Source organism: Trichosurus vulpecula, chromosome 7 (assembly GCF_011100635.1).
Source record: "Trichosurus vulpecula isolate mTriVul1 chromosome 7, mTriVul1.pri, whole genome shotgun sequence".
NCBI lineage: Eukaryota > Metazoa > Chordata > Mammalia > Diprotodontia > Phalangeridae > Trichosurus > Trichosurus vulpecula.
Window position 1 is genome coordinate 37,729,866 of NC_050579.1, and position 22,500 is coordinate 37,752,365.

The 22,500-nt window shown below is 47.2% G+C and overlaps 1 protein-coding gene across 1 annotated transcript in view; it reads left to right on the forward strand.

The window, feature by feature from the left end:
* NF1 (neurofibromin 1) overlaps positions 1–22,500 on the forward strand; it is a 239,706-nt gene that overhangs the window by 212,334 nt on the left and 4,872 nt on the right. The window contains exons 53-57 of the mRNA XM_036766465.1: positions 82–209; positions 691–791; positions 2,975–3,117; positions 3,460–3,506; positions 6,524–6,740. Of these exons, the coding sequence (XP_036622360.1) occupies positions 82–209; positions 691–791; positions 2,975–3,117; positions 3,460–3,506; positions 6,524–6,740 (636 nt within the window). The remainder of the gene's footprint in view (positions 1–81; positions 210–690; positions 792–2,974; positions 3,118–3,459; positions 3,507–6,523; positions 6,741–22,500) is intronic.

Genomic DNA, 22,500 nt, shown 5'->3' on the forward strand with positions numbered 1-22,500 from the left:
TTACCTTTGCGGGGTGGTGATCCATGACCAGGATCTCTGCGGCTGCTGCTGTAACAGCTGCCGACCTCTGTTGTCTTGCAGAAACCCAGAGGATCTCGCCACAGCCACATCCGCCACTGCGGAAAGTGTCAGTGTCTGAATCCAATGTTCTCCTGGACGAGGAAGTGCTCACGGATCCCAAAACCCAGGCTCTCCTTCTCACAGTCCTGGTAAGGATGCCCTGTGCTGCCCCCTCCAGCATCTGCGGTCGACAAGTACGCCAGGGAGGCCTGGCGTGGAGAGAGGCGCACACGTGAGGGGAGTTTAGCACATGCAGAAATGATAGAGATCAAGAGAAATTCATTTTAAAAAGGAAAGGAAAGGAGTCTCCCACTTCCCACCATGCCAGACACGAGAGCATTTCCTAGTTCCTGAGCTGATGTTAAATGGCCGGAGCATCATATGATGTAAACACTAGTTAACGATGGTTTGGGGGAGATGTTTTGTGATCTTCAGTTGACTAGGATACATACTCCATTTATTAGGGCTGCCCTGCTTTTGAAGGAAGCTATTCAGTGTCCTAGATACTAGAATTTGTTCAGATCCAGCTATTTCAGGCTGGTCCGTTCAACAGTGTATAAATACCTCAGAGCCACAAACCAAAAGTGAAGATGTAAATGCTGGGTTCTTCCGCTCTTCTCATCCTGACAGGCTACTCTGGTTAAGTACACCGCTGATGAATTTGACCAGCGCATTCTTTATGAGTACTTAGCAGAGGCCAGCGTTGTCTTCCCAAAGGTTTTTCCAGTTGTGTAAGTATGTGAATTTGCTTTTTACTCAGCCCTTTCCATTTTCCTGAAGTTAAATGCTACATTAAGTTATGAGGAAATTACTACCACTACTACTGCTGCTGCTACCACTACCACCACCACCGCTACTGCTACCATCACCATCACCATGACCTTGCTACTACTACTAGTGTTACTGTTACCACCACCATGGCTTCATTACCACCCACCCCTTCTACTAGCACTACCATTACCACCCGTACTACTACCACTACAGGGACCGTCACTACCACCACCACCACCACCACCACCACCACCACATCTCCTTTTGTAGTCTTGACAGGAAAGGAGTTGGCTGAAGGAATGGTGGAGATGACATTGAATTTGTGCAGAGCCTTCATTCCTAGCGCCACGGAGAAGTATGACTCAGCACCTCCCACCACCATTACCTTTCATTTCTGTACCTTCTCTGACTTTCCTTTTTTTTTTTTTTGGAGGGGGGAAGTTGAGGCAATTGGGGTTAAGTGACTTGCCCAAGGTCACACAGCGAGTCGGTGTCAAATGTCTGTTTCAACAATCTTGTTAGCAGCTACCGTGAGGGAAAAAACCAACACAACCAGCACACAGAATGCTGCAAGCCCAGGTTCTTTTGATCTGCTTTACTAAGGAAAGCAACGTTAAGGGGTTAACAATCTTACTTCAATCCAGCATACAAATATCATTCACTTGGTTCAGGGGAAGGAGCCAGCACCCTGAGCTTCAGAGCTCAAATTATAAACATCAACAGACAGACATTGTCTGATTCAAATCTCAATTCATAGTTACCAGAGTTTAACAAAGTCCCAACATCTGGGTTTACAAGCTGGAGGGCTCTTAACTACACCTGCCCAGAGTCTCCACATCAGCACATCGCCAAGAGTGAGAGCCCTAAGCAAATAGCTCTGTCTTCCCTTTTATGTACTCTTTAGCCATGTCATCTGAGCAACCAGAACTTAAGCTCTGGTCTTAGCAACTCCCCTTAGGACCCTGGGGGCTTCACACCCACATGGGCTTAGCACCTAGTAGCTAGGGGTTTGGGGCCTGCTTGGGAGTGAAGATATAATCAGACCTCCCTTCATTGGCCCCACCTTAGTTACCAATGCAGTGTCTAAGGCCAGTTTGAACTCCTGTGTCCTCTGGCTTTCCTTTAATCACAAGAGGGACTTTGCCCATCTCCTAATAGGGGACGGTCAGTCATTTACAGACTGGCGTGTCACAATGTTGTTTTCCCAATTCTCTGCTTAGAAGGAGTCCCCTGTTTCATTTCCCTCAGCTGTTCTTGTGAATGTCCCTCCTGGGACAGTCTCTCCAGGTGTTATTTAAATGGAGAAGTTCAAGGGGAATCCTCCACAGTTCTGAGCACTCTCCTTTGTGCCAATTAGTTCATTCTACAAGGTTTATTTCTTTTTTTAAAAATATTAGCTGTTCATATAGCCATTTCTTGCCTACTAATTGAGGGGAGCAACAGGTAGGTAACCCAGTAATTTATATTTTATGGGTTTCTTTATCTTTTGCCGACCGATTTTCTTTTTTCCTGATTGTGTTTACTTGGACTTGTATTAAGCATTTTTGGTTTTTTGTTTCCATTCTTTGGCCATATATCAGCTGAGATAGGAAGGAGAGAGCTCAGGCAACCTAAGTGGCAGCTCTGCTGGGATTTAAATTTAGGTGCAATTGAATGTATAGATGTGATCTGTGCACTGTACAGATACTTGGGATGCAAAGAGTGAAAGCTTGACGATCTCTGTTCTCCAGGAAAGGCCTGGAAGTCCTAAGCGTGCTGCAGTCATGAGTGCCCAGGCCCAGCAGACCTTAGCTTCCCTTAGATGATAGTGGCTGGTAGCCTGGAGGGCAGAGAGGCAGGGAATGTGGTGAGATATGGGGGTCCTCCAAATTATGGCAGCAGTAGATTGGGGGACTTCCATCTCATCTGGGATGGGTGAGCAGTCAGGTGGTCCCAGGAATGAGAGGGGAAAGGGTGGAGTGGGGGAGAGTAAAATGATAAGCATACCAATGTCACAGATTTGATGATAGAAGTTTTCATTTATTTCCCCATTTTTCTTTTAAAGACAAAACAGGTAGGGATGGTCTCTGTATTATTTTTCTAGCATGTTGTTTGTTTTTTGTTTAATCTTCTTTTTAAGAAGTCTCTGGACTCTGTTTTTTAGACATAATTTGTTGGACTCAAAGATAAACACCCTGCTGTCATTATGCCAAGACCCAAATTTATTAAATCCAGTCCATGGGATTGTGCAGAGCGTGGTCTATCATGAAGAGGCCCCACCACAGTACCAGACAGCATACCTACAGAGTGAGTCTGCCCGGCGGTGGGGGTTAGGAGCGGCTGGGGGCAGCAGAGGGGGCAGCACTCAGAAGCTGGAGCCACCCTCGGCTAGCCAGTCAAGTTTCATTGCTCTTGTCACGGCTTCCTGAGTTTTTTAAATAACAGCCTCCAAAATCAAGTAATCACTTTAATTATTCCAAATGCAAGTGTGGTTTTATGTTGGCCGTACATTTCAGAAAGCTTCGTTAGCTGAAGAAATGTTTTTAAATATGTAGCTAAGACACATACCATCTATCTTTCATATTGTTTGATTTTTCTAAGACAGAAAAAAATGCTTAGTGTGAGTTAATAGCCTTTGTTCTGTTGTAGGTTTTGGTTTTAATGGTCTGTGGAGGTTTGCAGGACCATTTTCAAAGGTAAGAATCCTGTGCTTTGTTGTTAATGCCAACACAAAATGTTTTGCAAATTAGAGGTATGCCCTGATTTTAGAAAATTCTTTATTAGGCAAACATAGTTCTGAAAGGGTGGGCCCTTTTTTAATATTCAAGAGAGACTTCAGAATGTCCTTCACTTCTGGGTTCCTCCAAACAGTGTGTTCCTCCTAAGACGCCTGCCCTGTGGTATAAAGTGAGGCAAGCCTACAGAAACACTTGTACGTGGGGCTGGTTCAGCCTTTCGTTATCTCTTCACTAATTGAATTTGCCTGCCTTGAGTATTTGTGAGTCAGGAGAAAGCAGACTAAGTTAGGCGCCTCTCTCACTATTTTTTAAATCCTTTTTTAGGCCCCTCCTGGGCATCCTCTCAGTACAAATAGATTAGTTTCCACTTGATGTATTGCATTAAAAATTTTTTAAATTTTTTAATGTATTAAAATACATTTATGTGTTAAAAACTATTCTTTGATTGCACTCAGTCAACTAGACTATAAATGATGATTGAAGGCAGGACTTTTTCTTTCATCTCTCTGCCAAAAAATGTTCTGTCCTGGCCTAGCCTGACACAGCCCTTGGATCCCCCAAGTGATCCCTCAGAACAGGGTGTTAGCGGGGGCTTTGACTCTGGGCCCAGTGGTGACCAGGCACCAGTGGTGTGTGCGAAATTTGGAGGCTTGGTGCCAGGTTGGCTGAGGAGTAGTCAAGCTTTGGCTCTGGCCCCTCTTGAAGACCTTCTATGGATTTCTAGAAGGCTGACAGCTTTGGGGGAGGGTATAGACATTGAAGGAGATAATACATTGTCAAGAGTGTTGAAGTTAGCACCTCACCTCACAGCACAGCTACAGTGCTCCTGGTGTGCGGTTGGTGGTAACTAAATAAGTGTTAATTGACCTAGTGAATTCTTCCTCAGTTGTAAAGAGTTAGGTTTTTAACTTGTGAATTTAAAAAAAAAATCCTGACCTTATTTGATTGGTGGGGGCAACTGCCACTGTAGAAACATTTTCCTTCTGTGGCTTCCTAGCTGGTCTCTACCTGAGAGTCACGGTGGCCAGGCCCTGAGAGGTCAGTCCCACAGCTAGTGTATGTCAGGGACAGGGCTTAAAGCCTCCGTGTCCTGCCGGCCCTGAGCCCAGCTCTCCCATTGTGACAGATTCCTTCCTAGGAGTCATCTGTGGTCTTGTGTAGTGGTATTTGCTGGAGATCCATGGTATAGGAACATTGTGTTGTGGTGTCCATTTGGATCCATGAAATGACTACAGGAGTGAAGGCAGCAGGTTGGTTATCTCTCATTGGCTCTGATCTGGGAAGAGAGTGAGGAATCGCCCATCTTGCTTGTACAGCCGAGAAGCCAGAGGCAGGTTTTGTCTGCTTGTTTGTTCAGAAGGAGCATGGTGTAGAAGAGGCGACCTTTGGCTCCTGAAAAATGGCCCTTTGGAGCACTTGCTGTTTTTTAAGCTTTCTTAGGGAGAAGAGGAAGAGGATGCTGCTCAGGGTGAATGACGGAGGCTGACCTGCCAACTCTCTGTTCTGCTTTTATTTTCCAGTCCAAAAATAGGGTCTTTGCATTGGAAAAGACCAAACCAAAATGGCTGATGGGGATGTTCTGTCCCTGCTGGGAAGGCAGCGCACATGCCAGCCCTGTAGTGAAGTCACGTAACTGGGCCCAGGGGGCTTGGAGTGGGGCTCCTTGGCCTCTTCAGTGTCCCTGGACTCTTTGGGCAGCAGCCCGGTAAAGCCTCTTGGTGGAGCCCTTTTCAGAATGGTGTTGTAACATGCACACCAAACAGCAAAGAATCACAAAGGAAATCAATTAGGTTGAAATACAATCATCAGAATATTTGTTTAAAAAACAAGTTCCCACCTCCCAGATGCATTAGATCCTGGGGTCTGACTAGAGCCTCGGCCTGGGACAGCTCCCAGAGAACTGGAAAGGGGCTGGGAAGAGTCCCTGTTCTTAGAGAGGCGGGGAGTGGGTCAAGCACTGGACTAGGAGTCAGTAAGGCCTGGGTTTAAATCCTGCCTTTTCGGGTGAATCAGCCCGAGAGTCTTCATGAGGATGCCACAATCTTCACTCTCTCGTCTCCAGCTTGTGGTGAGGCCCCAATGAGGCAGTGGCCTATAAAGGACTTTGAAAACCTTCAGCCCCTGTCATACAGGCCTCTTCCCCTTGTTTGTGTTCTGCAGCCTTTCTCAGAATTAAATACACAGAATAACCATTTAGATTGAAATGCAGGTCTCAAAATAATTTTTTAAAACCAGTTCCCCCACCCTGGGTTTAGGGCCCTTGCTCTACAAGACCACAGATGACTCCTAGGAAGGAATCTGTCACAATGGGAGAGCTGGGCTAAGGCCTGGGAGGATGTGGTGGTTTTGAGCCTTGCCCCTGACATACACTAGCTGTGGGACTGACCTCTCAGGGCCTGGCCACCGTGACTCTCAGAGACCAGCGAGGAAGTTACAGAGGCAGTTGCCCCCACCAATCGACTAAGGTCAGGATTTTTTTTTTTAATTCACAAGTTAAAAACTCAACTCTTTACAACTGGGGAACTGCATGTGCTAGTTCACATGTTTGTCTGTGTTCTGGAGATGGTGTATTTATCCGCTGACATCCTAGCTAACAGTAACAAGTCAAGAAGGTCTTGGCAGCCGAGAGCATTGGGCCCGAGTGATTAACATGAACAGTCTTAGGCTCAGCTTTCAAAGAACCACCTTCCCAAATACGGGCTGGCCAGATGTCTCATTACGTAGATGTGGGGACTTTGGTGGACCCTGTACTGTCTGGACCTGGCTTCAGAGAGCTTGTCACCCTCAATGAAGGAGATAACAAGGCCCACTGGACCAGCTGGAGGCTCTTACTTGGTCAGTGTGTGGCTGCCACACCCATTTTAGGACGGTCCCCAAACTAGGCCCAATCCCATAGCTGTCTGTAAATGACAAGTGAGTTAGGCTTTATGCAGCAAACAAGAGTGGATCTGGTGACGTCATCTCTTCCTTTGCAGCAGACGCAGATCCCAGACTATGCCGAGCTCATCGTCAAGTTTCTCGATGCCTTGATTGACACGTATTTGCCTGGAATCGATGAAGAAGCCAGTGAGGAGTCTCTCCTGACCCCCACCTCTCCCTACCCTCCTGCAGTGCAGAGCCAACTTAGTATTACTGCTAATCTCAACCTTTCTAACTCCATGACCTCACTGGCAACTTCCCAGCATTCCCCAGGTAAGTCAGGTATCATTTAAATAAGTTTGAATAATACCGTCCAGACACAAGAACGTTTTAGGTCCTTCTTTGATTTTGATTTGTGGCAGACTTGCACGGACAGCATCGCTGATTTACACTCTGGTTTCTACACTTCTGGTTTCTAAATGTAGTCTTTACCACTGAGGCCATGTGGAGATAGACATCAGCATGTTTGTAGGATGCCAGGTAGAGACCAGCTATCCCCAGACATATAGCAGCCCATGATAGGGTTGCTGCTGTCATCGGGCCCTTGTGATGCCGGCACGCAGTCAGTTTTTCAAGAGAAGAGACTCAGTTCAAGAAACATTTGTGAATTAAACCCTACTATGTGCAGAGAATTATAGGGAATTACATAGTTTGGATAAGAGCTTATAGTCCGTAGTAGGAGGGGATGGCACCCAGATTATTGCGACACAAAAGTGCATTAAAATTTGCAAAATAAAGTGCTTCGGGGGCTTGAAGGGTAAGATGTCATTATCTGCCTGGTGATAGACCAAGATGGGAAGGCAGGGCAGCAGCCCTGGGGGCAGAGAGCACAGGGTGTGTTTGAGGATGTGGCAGTGGTTTGGCAGGAGCCCAGAATGCATTTGGGGTCCAGGTGGGTCTAAGTATGCAGTGCAGCTGGAAAGGCAAGCTGGAACAGACTGGGGAGGGCCTCGAAGGCCTAGTGAAGGGGCTTACATTGCTCGGTATTGTATAAGAAGTCACTGTAGGATCCTTAACAGAGGGTGACATGATCAGCTCAGGACTTCAAGAACAAAGTAAAGAACATGGCTCCTTATCCTCTGGTCACTTAGGACCAAAAAGTCTGCTGAGGAAAGTCGCATTTATCGTCTCTGATTTATTCCACATCTTGGGCCTCTCTTGGCACAGGGAGCCACCTGACTTTAGAGCTAAGTTTTTCAGGTTCTGAGAAACCACTGAGTTGGGATGGGAGAGAGACAGCGACAGCCTTGCCGTCTGCCAGACCTGGGTTCAAGGACTGCTCCCGAGACATAATGTCTGGGTGGCCCTGCTGAGCCCCTGGACTTCCCACGAAACACCAAAGCTGATGTAATAACGGCAGGGAGTGGTGCGGCCAGGGCTTCCCGTGTAAGTGGGCGGACCCTGGGCCCATGCTACAGCGTGATGTCATGTTTGGTGTTGGCAGTGAGGAATAGTCATCAAGCCTAAATCGTGATTCCCAAGAGCAGGGACTCATTCCAATGGCTAAAATCTGGTTAACCTCAGGCAACTTTCCTCTCACTAAAGTTTTAGTGCTGAGAGACAGAGACAAGTAACAGGAATTTGTTACTGAAAGGAGGAGAAGGAGCTCCAGTGTTTTGAAGTTCTTTTAGTTTGTTCCCCAGCAACCAGGGAAAAGGGAGGGATTCCTGTACTTGGAAAGTACTTTGTTGTGGTGAGAGGAACTGGTTATTAAGAAACAGGTGACGCCGTGTAACCCTTGAGGCAACTTTCCTTTGTTGGACAGTTTCCCGGCTCTGGCAGCCACGAGAAAGAGACCAGTGTGTGCCAGGGAGGGGCCTGTGAAGGTCCCTCTGCTCCAGGGCCGGGGTAGCAGTGGCCAGCCTGGGGCTCACCTGGGCCAGGCCCTGCAGGCGAGGCGCATCTGGGGGAGGAAGCTTACAGGTCCAGATCCAGATGTGGGTGTGCTGGCTTTGTGTCCATGTGTGGGCACACCCCTAGGATGCTGGAAAAGAGAGAGCAGAGGTGGTTTTTCATCAAGTTTCCTTCTAAAACATACATGGCTTCCTTTAAGTTTCTGTCGCACACCGAGGCCCCTCCCCACCCCATCCTCAGGAACAAGGGGCAAGCCTCTTGAATCTGCTCACGGACTGATGGGTGGCCCTTTCACCATCCTGGTGAATGTTGAATATAAATATATGAAATATATTTATATAATGAATATAAATAATATGAAAATAAAAAAAATAGCGTGGCTATTGTTTCAGAAAGCTTTTTAGAAAGGACGCTCTTTAGCCAGAAGGGAGTTTTCCAGGGCCTGTTTCTGAGCCCTATGCCTCACAGAAGAGAGCCCTGAGAGGGGATAGGCCTCACCCCCAGTCAGAGCATTGGCAGAGAGCCTCGTCCGTACATGAGAAGAAATCCCCGTGGCCTCATGCATCCTCCTGACGCCAGGCCTTGAGGGGGAGCTGACTTTCCCCAAGGCGGTCCAATCCACTTTGAGATGATTCTGGTAACTAACAAGTTTGTCCTCTCTGCCTCCTGTCAGCTTCTCCTCGTGACTGCCACTTTTGCCACCTGGGCCAAGCCCTTCAGAAACCTCAGAGCTGGCGTGGTGGCTCACTCTGATCCCCTCCCTCATCCCCACCCCCATCACCTCCTCTGCCCATGCTCCCACTTGTCATTGGGAACCCCAGACACAACCCCATGCTCCAGCTGTGCCCAGAGCAGAGTTCATTGTTTGCCTTTAAAACTCAAATTTTATGTTGCAGTTATGCCCCCAAAGTATATGCAAGACCCTTGGGCTCCAAGGCCAAGCGTGCAGTCAGTGATGCGGCTTAATGAGAAAATCAAGGTGTTAGAGAAACTTTGTGTTGGGATGTCTCCTCCACGGTCTGCACCAGACATCTCTGACACTGCCCCAGAGCTGAGCAGACACTCACAAAGCAGCTGCCGTGTATTGAGTACACTCATGCCTGCACCCTGGTCTTGAGCCCTTGCGACAGGACCATCTTCACATTTTTTACCCACACTGTAAGCCTCTCCAGTGGGTGTGCTCCATCAGCAAGCATTGACTCAATGCCTTCCTGGCAAGTACTGGGCAAATAAAAATACATGTCTTCAAGGAGCTTCCATTCTGTTGAGGGAAATGTACCTAGAAGGCTGTTAAGCTGTTAGGTGACACCATAGTGCACAGAGGACTGGGCCTGGAGTCAGGAAGGCTCGTCTTCCCGAGTTCAAATCCTGCCTCAGACACTTACCAGCTGTGTGACTCTAGGCAAGTCACTTCGCCCTGTTTGCCTCAGTTTCCTCATCTGTAAAATGAGCTGGAGAAGGAAATGGCAAACCTTTCCCGGTATCTCTACCAAAAGAATGTGACTGAAACAACTGAACAAGAACTGAGCAAACCAGATAGGACAGAACCAAGCCCAAAATGTTTAATTTCTCTCTCTTTTAATGGAATTAAGGCCGATCAAGAATTACTTAGTTGTTCTGTATCTAGCAGAGTTAGAGGAGACAACAGACTAGTTGGTTTTCTCTGCCACCTTGATGCCAGATTTGTCGACTGCCCAAGTGCCTCCCTTTCCTCCTGGTGGGGGTTGGGGCAACGAGGCGATGCTTCCATCATGATATCACTCCTGTTTATCCCGCCACTCACCCGCCCGCAGGTGCTCTGCACCTTGTCTCTGCCCCTTCTTGGTGGATTTTCTCCACATCTTGGTAAATGCTTGTCCCTTTCCTTCATTGGGGTAAAAACACAGGACCTAACATTACCATTAAAGTAACAAGTCAGAGATAGGATTGTCCCCCAGAGACACGTGGCCATGGGGGGAGTCTGCAGCATCATCTTCCCTCCCCCACAACAGAGCAAGTAGCCGGCTTTTTGTGTCCTAAAAAAAGAATTGGCATTTTGAGAACTGTCTAGCGCTGACCTTGCAAGCAGGACAAACCTTCTCTAAAGGGAGACTTTCAGGAAGGTTGGAGCCACTTGTTTCATCTGTGGTTACTGGGACAGCTTCTCCTTCTCTGCGCATGGCCTTATAGGGACCATGGGCCGAGGGAAGCTCAAATACAGGCCTGCCCCGCGTGCACTGACATGGACCTCCTTCTCAAGTGGAGTCCATCAGTGCCAGGCCCCACTCTTCGCTGTCATGCCTTCTCTTACGGTCCACTAGTCATGGATTGCGTCTTAGCCCTCATTCTAGACTAAGAGGCGAAAGAGCCCACAGAGGCAGTGAGAGGTGTGCTGGCAGGCGCTTAATGACCCACTCTGTAAAAAACACCAGCTGGACACACTGAGGATTCAACTGCATCATTCACATGGTCTCCATCACTTTCTTAAGTCTGGGCAATCAACAGAACGAGAAATCAAGCCCCGGTTTGTAGCCTTTATCACCTTCTGAGGTACAAATGCTCACACTGAACATTTCATGATTGACTCTCAGCAGCCAGTTCAAGCTGGCTCCATCAATGATGCCTCTGCTCAGAGATCATTGGTGGCCATGAGGTCAGATGTTCCTTGCATTAAGATCTCTAAGTATACTCACGCAGAACTGGGGCTAAAACCCAGGTTTCTAGACTTGTGGTCAGGTATTCTTTCTACTACAGAACACTGCCCGTCATCATAGACTCAGTGATCCTTCCACTATTTTATCTTATGTTAAAGTGAGCAGTCCCTGTCCTCTAGAGCTTCCTATTTATTGCATTCAGTCGCATGCATTAAAAAGCCGGGAGTCTGCCAACAATTACAAAATCAGTAAGAGCGTGCCTGTTTTGTGAGTCCTCCTCCTAATCTGTTGGCGGTTCATTTTCCCCAACTCTTCCTTTTGGTAGGGCTTTTTCAGTGACAAAATAGCACTGACACTGGTAAATTGATAAATTATACTTTTGTTAAATCTTTTTGATTCCTAAGGCTTTAAAATCTTTTTTTTATATGGCAAGAACCCTAATGACGTTTAAGCGGCCCTAATGGGCTATTTGGATTATTGGTACTCAATTGCTTTTTGGATGCTGTGTAGCACTGGCTTGGGGAATTAATCTTACTCTCTAGCCCTCATTTTAAAAATCAGTTATAAAATCCATGAGACAATAAAAGAAAAAAAGCCAGTCTCATTTGAAAGAACTACAAAAGCCATAAAATATCTAGAAGTCACAACTTAACTGGGTCTAATGATATTCAGTGCTCATGGCTAGGCTGAGCCAATATAATAAGAATGATAATATTACCAAAATTAATTTACAGATCTAGTTGGTTGTTGTGCTTTGTTCTCAAAAAGGACCAAAATGACATCACCATGCGAGAGTCAAGTTTCAGTGTGTCCAGCTGGCTGATCAGACCAATATGAGCTCAGAAGGCTCCACCACAGGTTGGGCACAGATAGTGCAGGTTGAACATTTGGGGTGGGTTCTGTAAATTTGCACATCCTGCATTTCTTCTGAGCTGTTTCAGTTCTGCTTTGCTCAGAGCACAGCATCCTCTCTTACGAGGGCATGCCATGCTGGGCGGTCCTGTGCCAACGTCTCCCACGTCACACAGTCAGTTCCAAAGTTCCTAAGAGAGATACAGAATCAAAAGACATCACCTATACCATTTTACAGATCTAGTACTATACCAATCAGACTACAAAAGGGATACTTTACAGAGCTTAAAAAAAAAAAAAGAGCAAGTTCCTTTGGGAGAACAAAAGATTGAGAATATCGGGGGACATAATGGAGAAAAGGTAAAAAAGAAACAGACCGCTTAGATATAGAGAAGTAAGCATCAGAGTCATTTGTTGCTGGTTTAAAAAATGGAGCAGCAAACCAGGAGAACACACTAGACAAGGAGAAATTAGAAGTAAATGAACTAACTAGGCTGGTTTTCAGTAAAGCCTACAATATAAATTTGCTCTAGGAAAGAATGTCCTATTTGACAAGATGTGCTAGGAAAACTGGAGAGAGCAGTCTAGCAGAAGTTAAATTCTAGCCAACATCTTACACCACATTCCACTGAGAATTCAATGTGGTTATGTGTCCTGAATATTAAAGACCATAGAAAAAATAGAAGAGAAACCAATCCCACATCCGGCCAATTCTTAACCAAAAAGACAAATCGTTCTGATTACATAAAACTGAAACGCATTTGCATGAACACAATTTATGTATCTAGAGGGGAGGTAGTCAGCTGGGGAAAAGCCTCATGTCACAGGTCTCTGATAAGGTCTAATATAGAGACAGCTCCCAGAAATCAGTGACCATAGGCCATTCCCCAGACGGTGAGCTGGCAAAGGGTGAAAAAGTCACCCGCTGTTAACACCCATGTGAAAGAGTTCCCAAGCCACTAATACAAGAGAAATGAACTTCAGAACAACCTTCGGTTTCATCTCCCAGCAAACAAATGAGCAGAAATGACAGAAGCAGAGACATATTGGAGGGGTTAGTGACATTGTATTTGGGCCAGCCGTGCTGGAGAGCGAGCTGAAGTTAGGCCTACCAAGTGACTCTGATGTCTGTGCCCTTGGACCCAGAGATTCCATTGTGGGGGATAAACCCAAGGAGGTCAGTGACCAAAACAAAGGCCAGAGAACCCGAGTCAAGACTAGACACCCATTAATTGGGAAACGGGGCAACAAACTGAATTCAATGGAATTTGCTACAACAATGAAAGTGTTAAATACAGAGAGGCAAGGAAAGATTTATATGAACCGATGAAAAACAAAGTGAACAGAGCCTGCAAAACAATGGGCACCATGAATACAGTCACTCAACAAGCATTCATTAAACATCTACCGTATACCAGGAAATGGGTTAATGTTTGGGGCCCGGCATGTAGTAGATGTGTCAGCTACTTATTCTTATTACTGCTGCTGCCACCACCACCACTACTGCTCCCACCACCAGTGCCACAACCACCACTATCACTGAGGAAACCAACCCTACTCATAGTGAGGTTACAGTCTGACAGGGGAAGAAAGCAAGTAGATATAGAAATATATACAACATAAATAGGATGTGAGTAAATAGAAACTCATAAAAATCACTAACTGTAGTGTAATTTGGGAGGACTTGTTAAGGATTTACTCCTTTTATTAAGGATTTATTCTGTAAAGTTTGGATTCAGTCAGAGGGTGGCACTTGAGGACCTAGAGGTCCACGAGTGGCCTCGAGGCTGCAGGTTCCCTAGGCCTGATATAGAAGATGCTGCTTGAGCTGCATCTTAAAGAAAGAGACTCTACAGGGAGTTAAAGAGACTGTGCATTCCAGGCACAGGGCACAACCTGTGCAAAGGTGCGGAGGTGGGAGACAGTGTTGTGTGTGCCAGTTTGGCCAGATCAGGAGAGTGTGGGAGGTGAATGAATGTCTGTTGAGACTGGAAAGGGAGGTTGGGGTTGGTTTTTGTGGAGGAGTTCATGTTCGATTCTCGAGGCAATAGGAAGCCTCTGGTCAAGTACAGGAGTTGCAGGGTCCCATTTTGTCATCTGCCCCATTTACATTGCAGTCATTTGTTTTAGCGGTTGGTTCAGAATCGTGGTTACAGTTTGCATAATGGCAGCGTCCCTGATTTTCACAGGATCTGGCAGCTTCCAAGGCAGCTTCTCAGCAGGAGCCCCATGAGCACTGGTATCAATGGTGAGAGCCCTGCTTTTCTGAGGGGGAGGCTGGGGCTGCTCAGTGACCTGCCCACGGTGTCACGGCTAGTTTCTGAGCCCTGGTGGTGCAGGCCCAGAGCATTTCATGCCTTAGGCTCCATGCTCCCAGACTCTGTCTCATTTCTCTGTATCCTTCTGATGTTTGCAGAGCTGTATGATGAGCTCGCAGGGTTGGAAATGCCAACAAGGTATCCCCCGAGTCACCACCCAGGACTAAATTTAAAACTGTTGGAGAAGGCGCTTTGGACAGATGAGAAGGAGGGCAGGCTGGGCTAAGTGGCATGGCCGGTGTTGTTCCTGCTCTGCTCACTCATCTCAAAGTGTCCTTGCATTCCACCAGCATCCTCCCTTCTCCCCTAGCCCTCTCCTCTGCCTGCCGAGCCCAAGCCCTGACAGATGTCTGCCCCTGCAGCATCAGCCCTCTCTCTAGCAGGCTTCCAGCACCAGGCTCGAGATAAAGCTGTCTTGGCTTGTGCTGAAGAGGCAGATGCTGACTTAGCACAGTTGAGGTCTTTGGTGCCAGCTTCTCCTCAGTCCAGGGCTGTGGCCACTTTCCAAAGTTTGAGTGCTGAGACTGCAGAACTGATACCTCATCTGGCCTTTCTGGAGGCCTCCTCTATTCTGTGGTAGTTAGATGAGAAATCCTGCACCCCTATGCCACGCATCATCCAAAGCAGGCTTTGCAAGCCAGGCTCCCTCCCTTGGCTCCTCCTGCCAACGATGGGGCGGCAGCAGCAGGAGGGTCTTTGCAAATCCAATTATGAAAGAGAATCTCTCACATTTCATTTGTGATTCATGAGTTCATTGGAGGTGAGGGAGTGGGCAGTAGAGACTGGTGCACATTTATTAACTCCACCTTTTGGGACTGGATCTGCAATGAAATTGATGGAAGGTACTCTTCAGGGAGGATGATGCCTCTGCTAACGCAAGCTGGCAATATTGCCTTTACAGCCTTAGAGAGTTTACATGGGCCACTGAGAGGTTCAGTTACTTATCCAAGGTCAAGTAGTCAGAAATCATTTTGAGACTATGAGACAATGTGGTCAGAGGCAGGACTTGAACCCAGATCACCCTGAGGTCAAGGCAAGCTCTTTATCCACTCCACAGTATTGCCTGTCATACATAGCCTAGGTTAGAATACATTGGCTAGCCAGAGCAGAATGTGTGTGTGCCGGATCTATTTTTGGAACGAACCTGTGATTTCAGGTGTAGAGAACCCTACCTCTGTCAAGGCAGGTGAACACTTGCTCTGCTGTTTGGGGTCTTAGAGAGTTTTCTGGGACAGAGAAGTGTGTGTGTGTGTGTGTGTGTATGTGTGTGTGTGTGTGTATGTGTGTGTGTGTGTGTGTGTGTGAGAGAGAGAGAGACAGAGAGACAGAGAAACTGACTGTCCTTGGGGGTCTGTGCCAGTGCCTTTGTTTAAACATTTCTTAGGCTTTTCTGTATGCAAAGGCACTTTGCTAATGGCTAGCACCAAGACAATGTGGCAGAATCATCTCTGCCTTCAAAGGCCTTACGTTCCACTGGGTTTTCTTCTTTGATGTTTTCCTGGCTCATCAAAGCCCAGAGAGTTTTCCTTAGCTGCCTAAATTTGGAGGGGGTGGGGGGTGGGGGAGGGAGATATGAAACTGCCCCGACGCTTCCCGGCCAAAAGTGCTCTTCCAGGAGGATGTGCTTTCTGATTGTATTTTCTTGGTGAAAAGCAGCATGCTCATAATAAAGATGGGGCTGCTGAAGTCACTCCATATAAAGGTTAATAGCTGACCAATTTAGGCATGTGAAGTCTGAAGGCAAGAATCCTTAAGGAAGCCTTGTGAGTCTTCAGCCATTCATAAGGTTAGCATGAGGGGAGGGAGTCAGTGTCTTCCACCCGACCCCAGAGGTCGGATCCAGGAGCAGTGAGAAGTTAAAAAGAGACAGATCTAGGCCTGGACATTAGGGAAAATTCCCTCATGATTCAAGCCCTCTCAGAGTGAAGTGGGGTACGTTTGATATCATGAGTTCACCATCACTGGAGCCCATCAGGTGAATCCACTGATGTGGGAGAAGGCCTTCTTGGTCTAGACTGGACTGAACTAAGGTGGGCCGTGAGGGCCCTTCCAAAATGCTGTGATCCCCTGGGTGAATCTCTTGGAATAAGGCCTCACAAATCAGTATCTTCCTACCTTAGACTGTTTGCATCTCCCCAGAGGGCCTGGCCATCTTTTCATGCTGTAACCATTTTTTCTAACCTGTTAGAATTTGATTCCAGAAAAATACAGTTTGGTCTTTAGGGCTGATACTTGGCTTATTCTAGTCTTGTTCCTTCCTCTGAGACTTTACTACTCAAAATGGCAGCATTTTGCTGGGAAGAGCCAGAGAGCTCTGGCATGTTGTGGTGCAAGTTTTCTGGTAGTGAGCATTTAATGATCAGGAAGCCAGGCACGGTGTGTGCTTAGAGTTTCTGAAGACTAACAGACAGACTCAAAAAACAGAATACCAGGCGATCGTTAAAATGTCTCTCTGCTTACTGTTAATGTTGCTGTATCAGATTACAGGTCCTCCACTGTGGAGGCAAGCTTCATCCCCTTCTCCACTTCTCTCCGATATGTCAGGCTGGCTTAGGTCGCACAGATCAGACTGGCCAGCTGGTGGTTCCAGAGCCATCTGTGGCTGCCGCCCGTGGCTGCCATCCAGGTGGGGCTGGTCCATGCAGAAGTTCCTAGAATCACCCATGCTCTGAGAACCCCACATCTGGTGCATTTCCTAAACCCATCTTCACTCCCCTTTAAAAGATCCTGGGCTGCTTTGCCCAGGAAAACAAACCTCAGAAATGATTTTATTCTGATGATTTTAATGAATGACAAGTGGGTTGGGTCATCTTGACTCTCCACCCCATTTACTGAGCAATTGCTCAGTGGACTGATTGGCGATTTGCCTCTTCATTTAGTTTTAATTGTGCTTATTGGATTAAAGTGCCGCGGCCCCTCGCTGTAGAAAAGGCCCAGATTGGGCCGTGTGTTTTTGAAGATAACTCCATGTTGGGTGACGAGATTTACACTGGAGCCAGAGCATGAGGCTGGACCATGTTTCTCAGTATTTCCTTTCATCGCAGCCCTAAAAACCATCTCCTGCACATGACTCACTTGTGTTTTTTTTCTCTCATTCTGTGCCTGTGAAGCTTCTCTACCATGCTCTAAATCTGCAGTTTTCATGTGGCTGCACCCTCCTCAAGGTATTCTTTCCTTTCATCATATTTGCACGAGGTACTGCTTGAACTGCACCGTTCCTGGGCACAAAGCGTGGGGCATCAGCTGCTGCTGTGGCGGGCACGGGGCCGCCCGCAGTTAGGCAAGTGAACCCTCTCACAGACCTGCTTGGCAAGTCAGCGGTGCAGATATGCAGAGCGGGGCTTATCCCTGGGCATAGGGAGGGCTCAGCACCTTCGTCTAGAGGCTGAGAAAGTCTCCAAGCAGCACCACCCAGGCATGCACACCATATCGTATCCATCCAGGTATGAGGTGTGACAGGGGAGGCAGAGGGCTGACAGCAGAGAACTTCTCGGCCAGATCACAGTTTCCTAACAAAGAAAAGACAGATAGATTGGTTAGTTTTCCTCCACCACCACCTATTAAGTTTAGGGAGCATTGCCATTTCTTATTTCCCTCAGGGTCTTTTTTTTCCCTCCTTTCTTGAGAGGTTCTGTGGTTAGAGTAGTTGGTTATTAAAGGATTTGGAGCATAGATTGAGAGCTAGAAGGGCCCTTAAATAAGGATCAGTGAGACCAATTCCCTCATTTTGTAGATGAGAAAACTAATGCCTGGAAATCACCCATGATCACACAGGTAACAAGTGGCAGATCTGGGGTTTTCAGCTGGCTTTCCACTGCAGCAGTCCACTTCCCAGATCATTGGGTTCAGGTGAAGCGCTGGAGGCCCACAGACTGTATGTGACAGCTGAGTTTGGGAACCTGGGAATCCCAGCTCCAGTCCTGGTGCCTCCGCTTCTGCACGCCCCCCGAGCTGCCCTGTGCCCGCTGCCAGACTCCCCAAAGTTGGGTGGGCTCAAAATGACCACTTCCTTCCCAGACCACCCTTCCTCCAGATCAGGAGCATCTCAGGCAGATGTTAGGAGAAGCAGTTTTTATTGAAGCGTTTCACAGTAACATGAAAAGAGATAGGCTCTATCCTCCCTCCCCAGAGCAGCTTACAAAGATGTTTGCTGGCCTATGTGCCAGGGTGTCATTTCAGAGGAGTAAAAGTGGCATGCACACACTCAGTGCACAGGAGGTTGTGAGGGGTATGAGGTCCCAGCAAGCCAGCCACGCTGCGTCTGGATGCTGCAGCCTCAGGATGGCTCTCCAAGCTCTGCTGGCCATCATTGATCCAAATCCCTACGGGGAACTCACTCTCACACCTATTGACAGCATCCAAACTTATGGCTAAGTAGTGTTTATAAATTAGAGAAGCAGTCTTTTAAATTGTTTGGTTTTCCTTACTGACTTTTTAAAAAATGATTATGCAAGATTAGATAGGCTTAGAGTCCTGTGACTGAGCTCTCTCTAGCTAAGATCCATCCCGCCCTCCACTTAAACAGAGTAGATGGGCCAGTAAAACCGAGTGGTTCCATTGTCACAGGGAGCAGACACTCTGACCGTAAACCCAGGCCAAAAACCTTCCCCCAACCCTGCCCTCTTCCGGTCTGTCCTTTGACTGTCCACCTTCCTCCTGGTCACTGAGGAGTCACCCTCAACCCCTCCCTTGTCCATAGCCAGGTGTCGTCATCTCACAACATTTCACATCTCGCAGCCACCCCCCGGAGGCCCTTCTGGGGAGTCCCTCAGCCCTCCCCAGGCTCTCCCCTACCTAGCTGGCAGAGGGCTCATGCCAAGTTCAGGTCAAATTCTGTCCCACTGTACACTCTCCATAAACCCCAGCGTCTCCTTTCCCTCCAAGACCAAACATTCAGTTCTCTCGTGGCTTTGGAAGCCCATCACAGCCCGGCCCCTTCTTCCTTTCCTTCGAGTCCTCTGCGGTCCGGTGAGGCTGCCCATCATCTCCTTTCTTGGTGTGTCTGTACGGGCTGCCTCCCATGCCTGGAATGCCACCCCCCGTCTCCTCTGCCTCCCGGCTTCCTGCCGGACTTGGCTCAGACCTTACCTTGGGCATGTGGCCCTTCCCTCTCAGATGACTCCATTTCTCTTGTGTGGCTCTGGTGTGGATATAGTCATTTGCACGTTGTTTCTCCCGCAGAATGGACGCTCCTTGAGGGCAGGGCCCATGCTTTTGCCTTTCGCCATCTCCCAAGTGCTTAGCGCAGTACCTGGCACAGAGTAAGCGATTTATAAACGCCCATCGACCGACTGCCATTATTTGACTTCTAGTAAATCATTTAACTCACATTTCAGTTTGTTAGAATAGAGACTGAACCTTTCATTTACCTATGTTAGGTAATAAATTAAAAGGTTTTATGTAAAATAAGCAAGTTCTTATATTTCAGAGAATTGGGGGGGGGGTATCATTTTCTTTTTAATATTCAGGAACAGTTCCATCTGTTAAAGTACATGTGACCCATGCAGATGAGTTATTTAGAACTCAGTTCTACCCAAAGCCCCCATAATCCCCTGGAACACAGGCCTAAAAAACTGCTGACAAAACCCTCCCCATCCCCAGCACCCCCACCATTTTCAGCTTCTCTCTTCCTCCATGGTCATAATTGGCTGCAAGTTTGATTATTGAAATAATTCAAGGTGGTCCCACTGTAACAGGACTGCTCTGTAGAATAGGCCAAAGTACCACTTCACCCCCATTATTCAGAGAATCCTGCCAAGTCCTGGTCATTTGGCTTAAAGGACTCTGCCCACAGAGTTCACTTGGTCAGAAGCATCTCCCCCCCAAGGACAGACTGGAAAACTTGAGAGAGCGTTGGAGAGAGTGATTCCAAAGCCAGGCGTTTCAGGGATCAGCGTTCCTCTCTACCCTTTGCAGCCCATGCTCCCTGGTCTTCACTGATGGGTGCTTCCGGGTCCTTTCCCATCTTAGAGAGATCTATCGGTATGTACGTATCAGAGAAATTGAATGCAGCGCTGGTTCCAGAACATATTAGAGACTTAGATGCAAGACTCAGCTAGAATTTAATGTCCTTTCATGTTAGGTTTGGCGTTTTTCCCAGAATAGATTTTGGTGCAATTATCATGATAATTGTAATTGAGGCCTCTATTTTAAAGCCTTCTCAGGGTTTTTTATGGTAAGTTCTCTTGTTCTCTAGTTCATTCTTTGATACTTTTCCATTGTACCAGTTCTTTGGCACAAAATTGGGTTTTAAGAGAGAGTAACTGCCATTGTGCCTTATAATTCCTCTGAGGATGATTCAGATTTGGGAGTCATTAAATACCTACCGTTTGTTCTGGGCACTAGGGATGCTGTGAGAAAGTCTCTGCCCTAAAGGAGGTAAAGCTCTCCTACATGATATGACCGGTAAACCAAGAAGTTTGGGCTGAGGAGCCCAGTGGAGGAGGGAGAGTAGCCTGACTGGGGAGGTAGGTGGGAGAGAGTCAAGGAAGGCTCCCGCAGTGTGCCTGGAGATGGAGAGAAGGAGGCTGTGCATCTCCGAATGTGACCTCTGAATGCACGGAGGCAGGAGATGGGAAAGAGCAAGCAGCCTTGTGGGGCTGCAGCACAGAGTATTGAGGAAGTCCACAAAGTTCTTTGGGATCCCAAATGTGGATTCTTCTAAAGCCTCTTGAAGGCTTTTCAGCAGAGGAATGACAGGGTCAGACCTGTCTATACCGATTTTGGCAGCTGGATTGGCATGTGGACTGAAAGCCAGGAGACCAGTTAGAAGACTCTGATGGGGGTCCAGGTGAGAGGTGATGAGACCCTGACCTAGGAGGTGTAGACTGTGGGAATGGGGGGGGGGAGGGGCTGAATGAGAGACACAAAGTGCACGTAGAAGCAGCCAGGCTACTTTGGAAGAAAAATTCAGGGTTCGGGCTCAGCTGCCATGCCTCAGAAACTAATTCATTCCCTAAATCCAGGCAGCTTTACTTAGAGTGATCCAAAGGGATCTCCGACCCGAGCCCTTTTCTACTTGAAATTTATAGGGCTCAGGAGATAAGAACAAAATTATGCAGAAAGCAAAACAAAGATCAGTTTTATGGTTTTTATTTGCTTCAACAGCAGCCGCAAATTAAAACGTTGGTCCTCACAGTCATTTTCCTGAAACTCTTCGTTCTGGGTGAAGGTAGAGATAAACACATTGCTCTTAATAGCCCACCTTATCCAGGATCCCTAACACTTACTAACACATTGTTTGCCTATTAAAATGCTGTGTGTATGAGGTTGGATTTCCTTCATGTACTGCAACAAATTGAATACAGCAGCAGATGTGAGAATACAGCTCTCTTTTATTAAGCCAGGCATTAAAGAAATGCACAAAAATTTAAAACCATACCACTTTACTCACTAATTTTTTGAAAATATAGTTATTTTTCATAGCAATGTTTTATTTACATTAACATATAATTGCTTTATTGCTATTTCAAATGAATTGATAAATACTTTTAAATTTTATTCATTTTAATAGTAAATAATAACATATTTATATGCATATAGCAAATGTAGGTAAATAGAACTCAAATAAACAAAAGCTCTTTGGGGTGACTCGACAGGGCAAAGAGATCCTGAAGAATTTCAGCTTCACAAGAACAAAAGGAGCCGGAGCTGCTCAGTGCCTCTACCCTGGACAGCTGGCTGATGGTTAGGGGTGAGGGGGCAGTGAGGGACAGGAAGAATTGGCTGTGACGAGGAGGCCGGGGGCCTGGACAGTAGTGCGGCTCTAACAAGAAAAAAGGACGACAGCTTTTCACCTCTTACTTGAGTTTGGAGTGGAAAGGCAGCTGCAGGGAACAGGCAGCCATCTTCTGGAGACTGTTCTGTGCAGAAGCCTCCAGTCTCCAGACCTGAGGGGTAGCTGAGCTTCTCCTCCCAGATCCCATTGGAGGTGTTCTTTCTCCTTGCACCCAGAACTCCCCTTTTTGTAGCTGCTTGTTTGCTTCCACACGCAAGCTCCATGTGACCATGGGGAGAGTCTGAGAATCACAAATCCCCCAGGAAATCGTAAGTCATTTTAAATTGTATAAAAGCCAGAGGAGAGCTTTTTCTTGTGGTTTTTACCCTCCTGGTCTTGCCCAGCAGGTTTTCACCAGACCCCACCACCACCACCACCCCCCTCCACCTCCCAGCCCCACAGCGAAGAGGAAGTGAGGGACATAACAGACAGGAAAACCCAAGGGTTTCTCTTAAGGTAGAAGAGGCCTAAGTGTGTTCACAGAAGAAACAAAAGTCTGATCGTGGAATAAATGCTTCCATGTGGATGTGCAGTTTGAGCCAAGGGTGGCTGTTACCCACTCACGAACTGCAGACACAGGACAGCATCAAGGTGGCCTT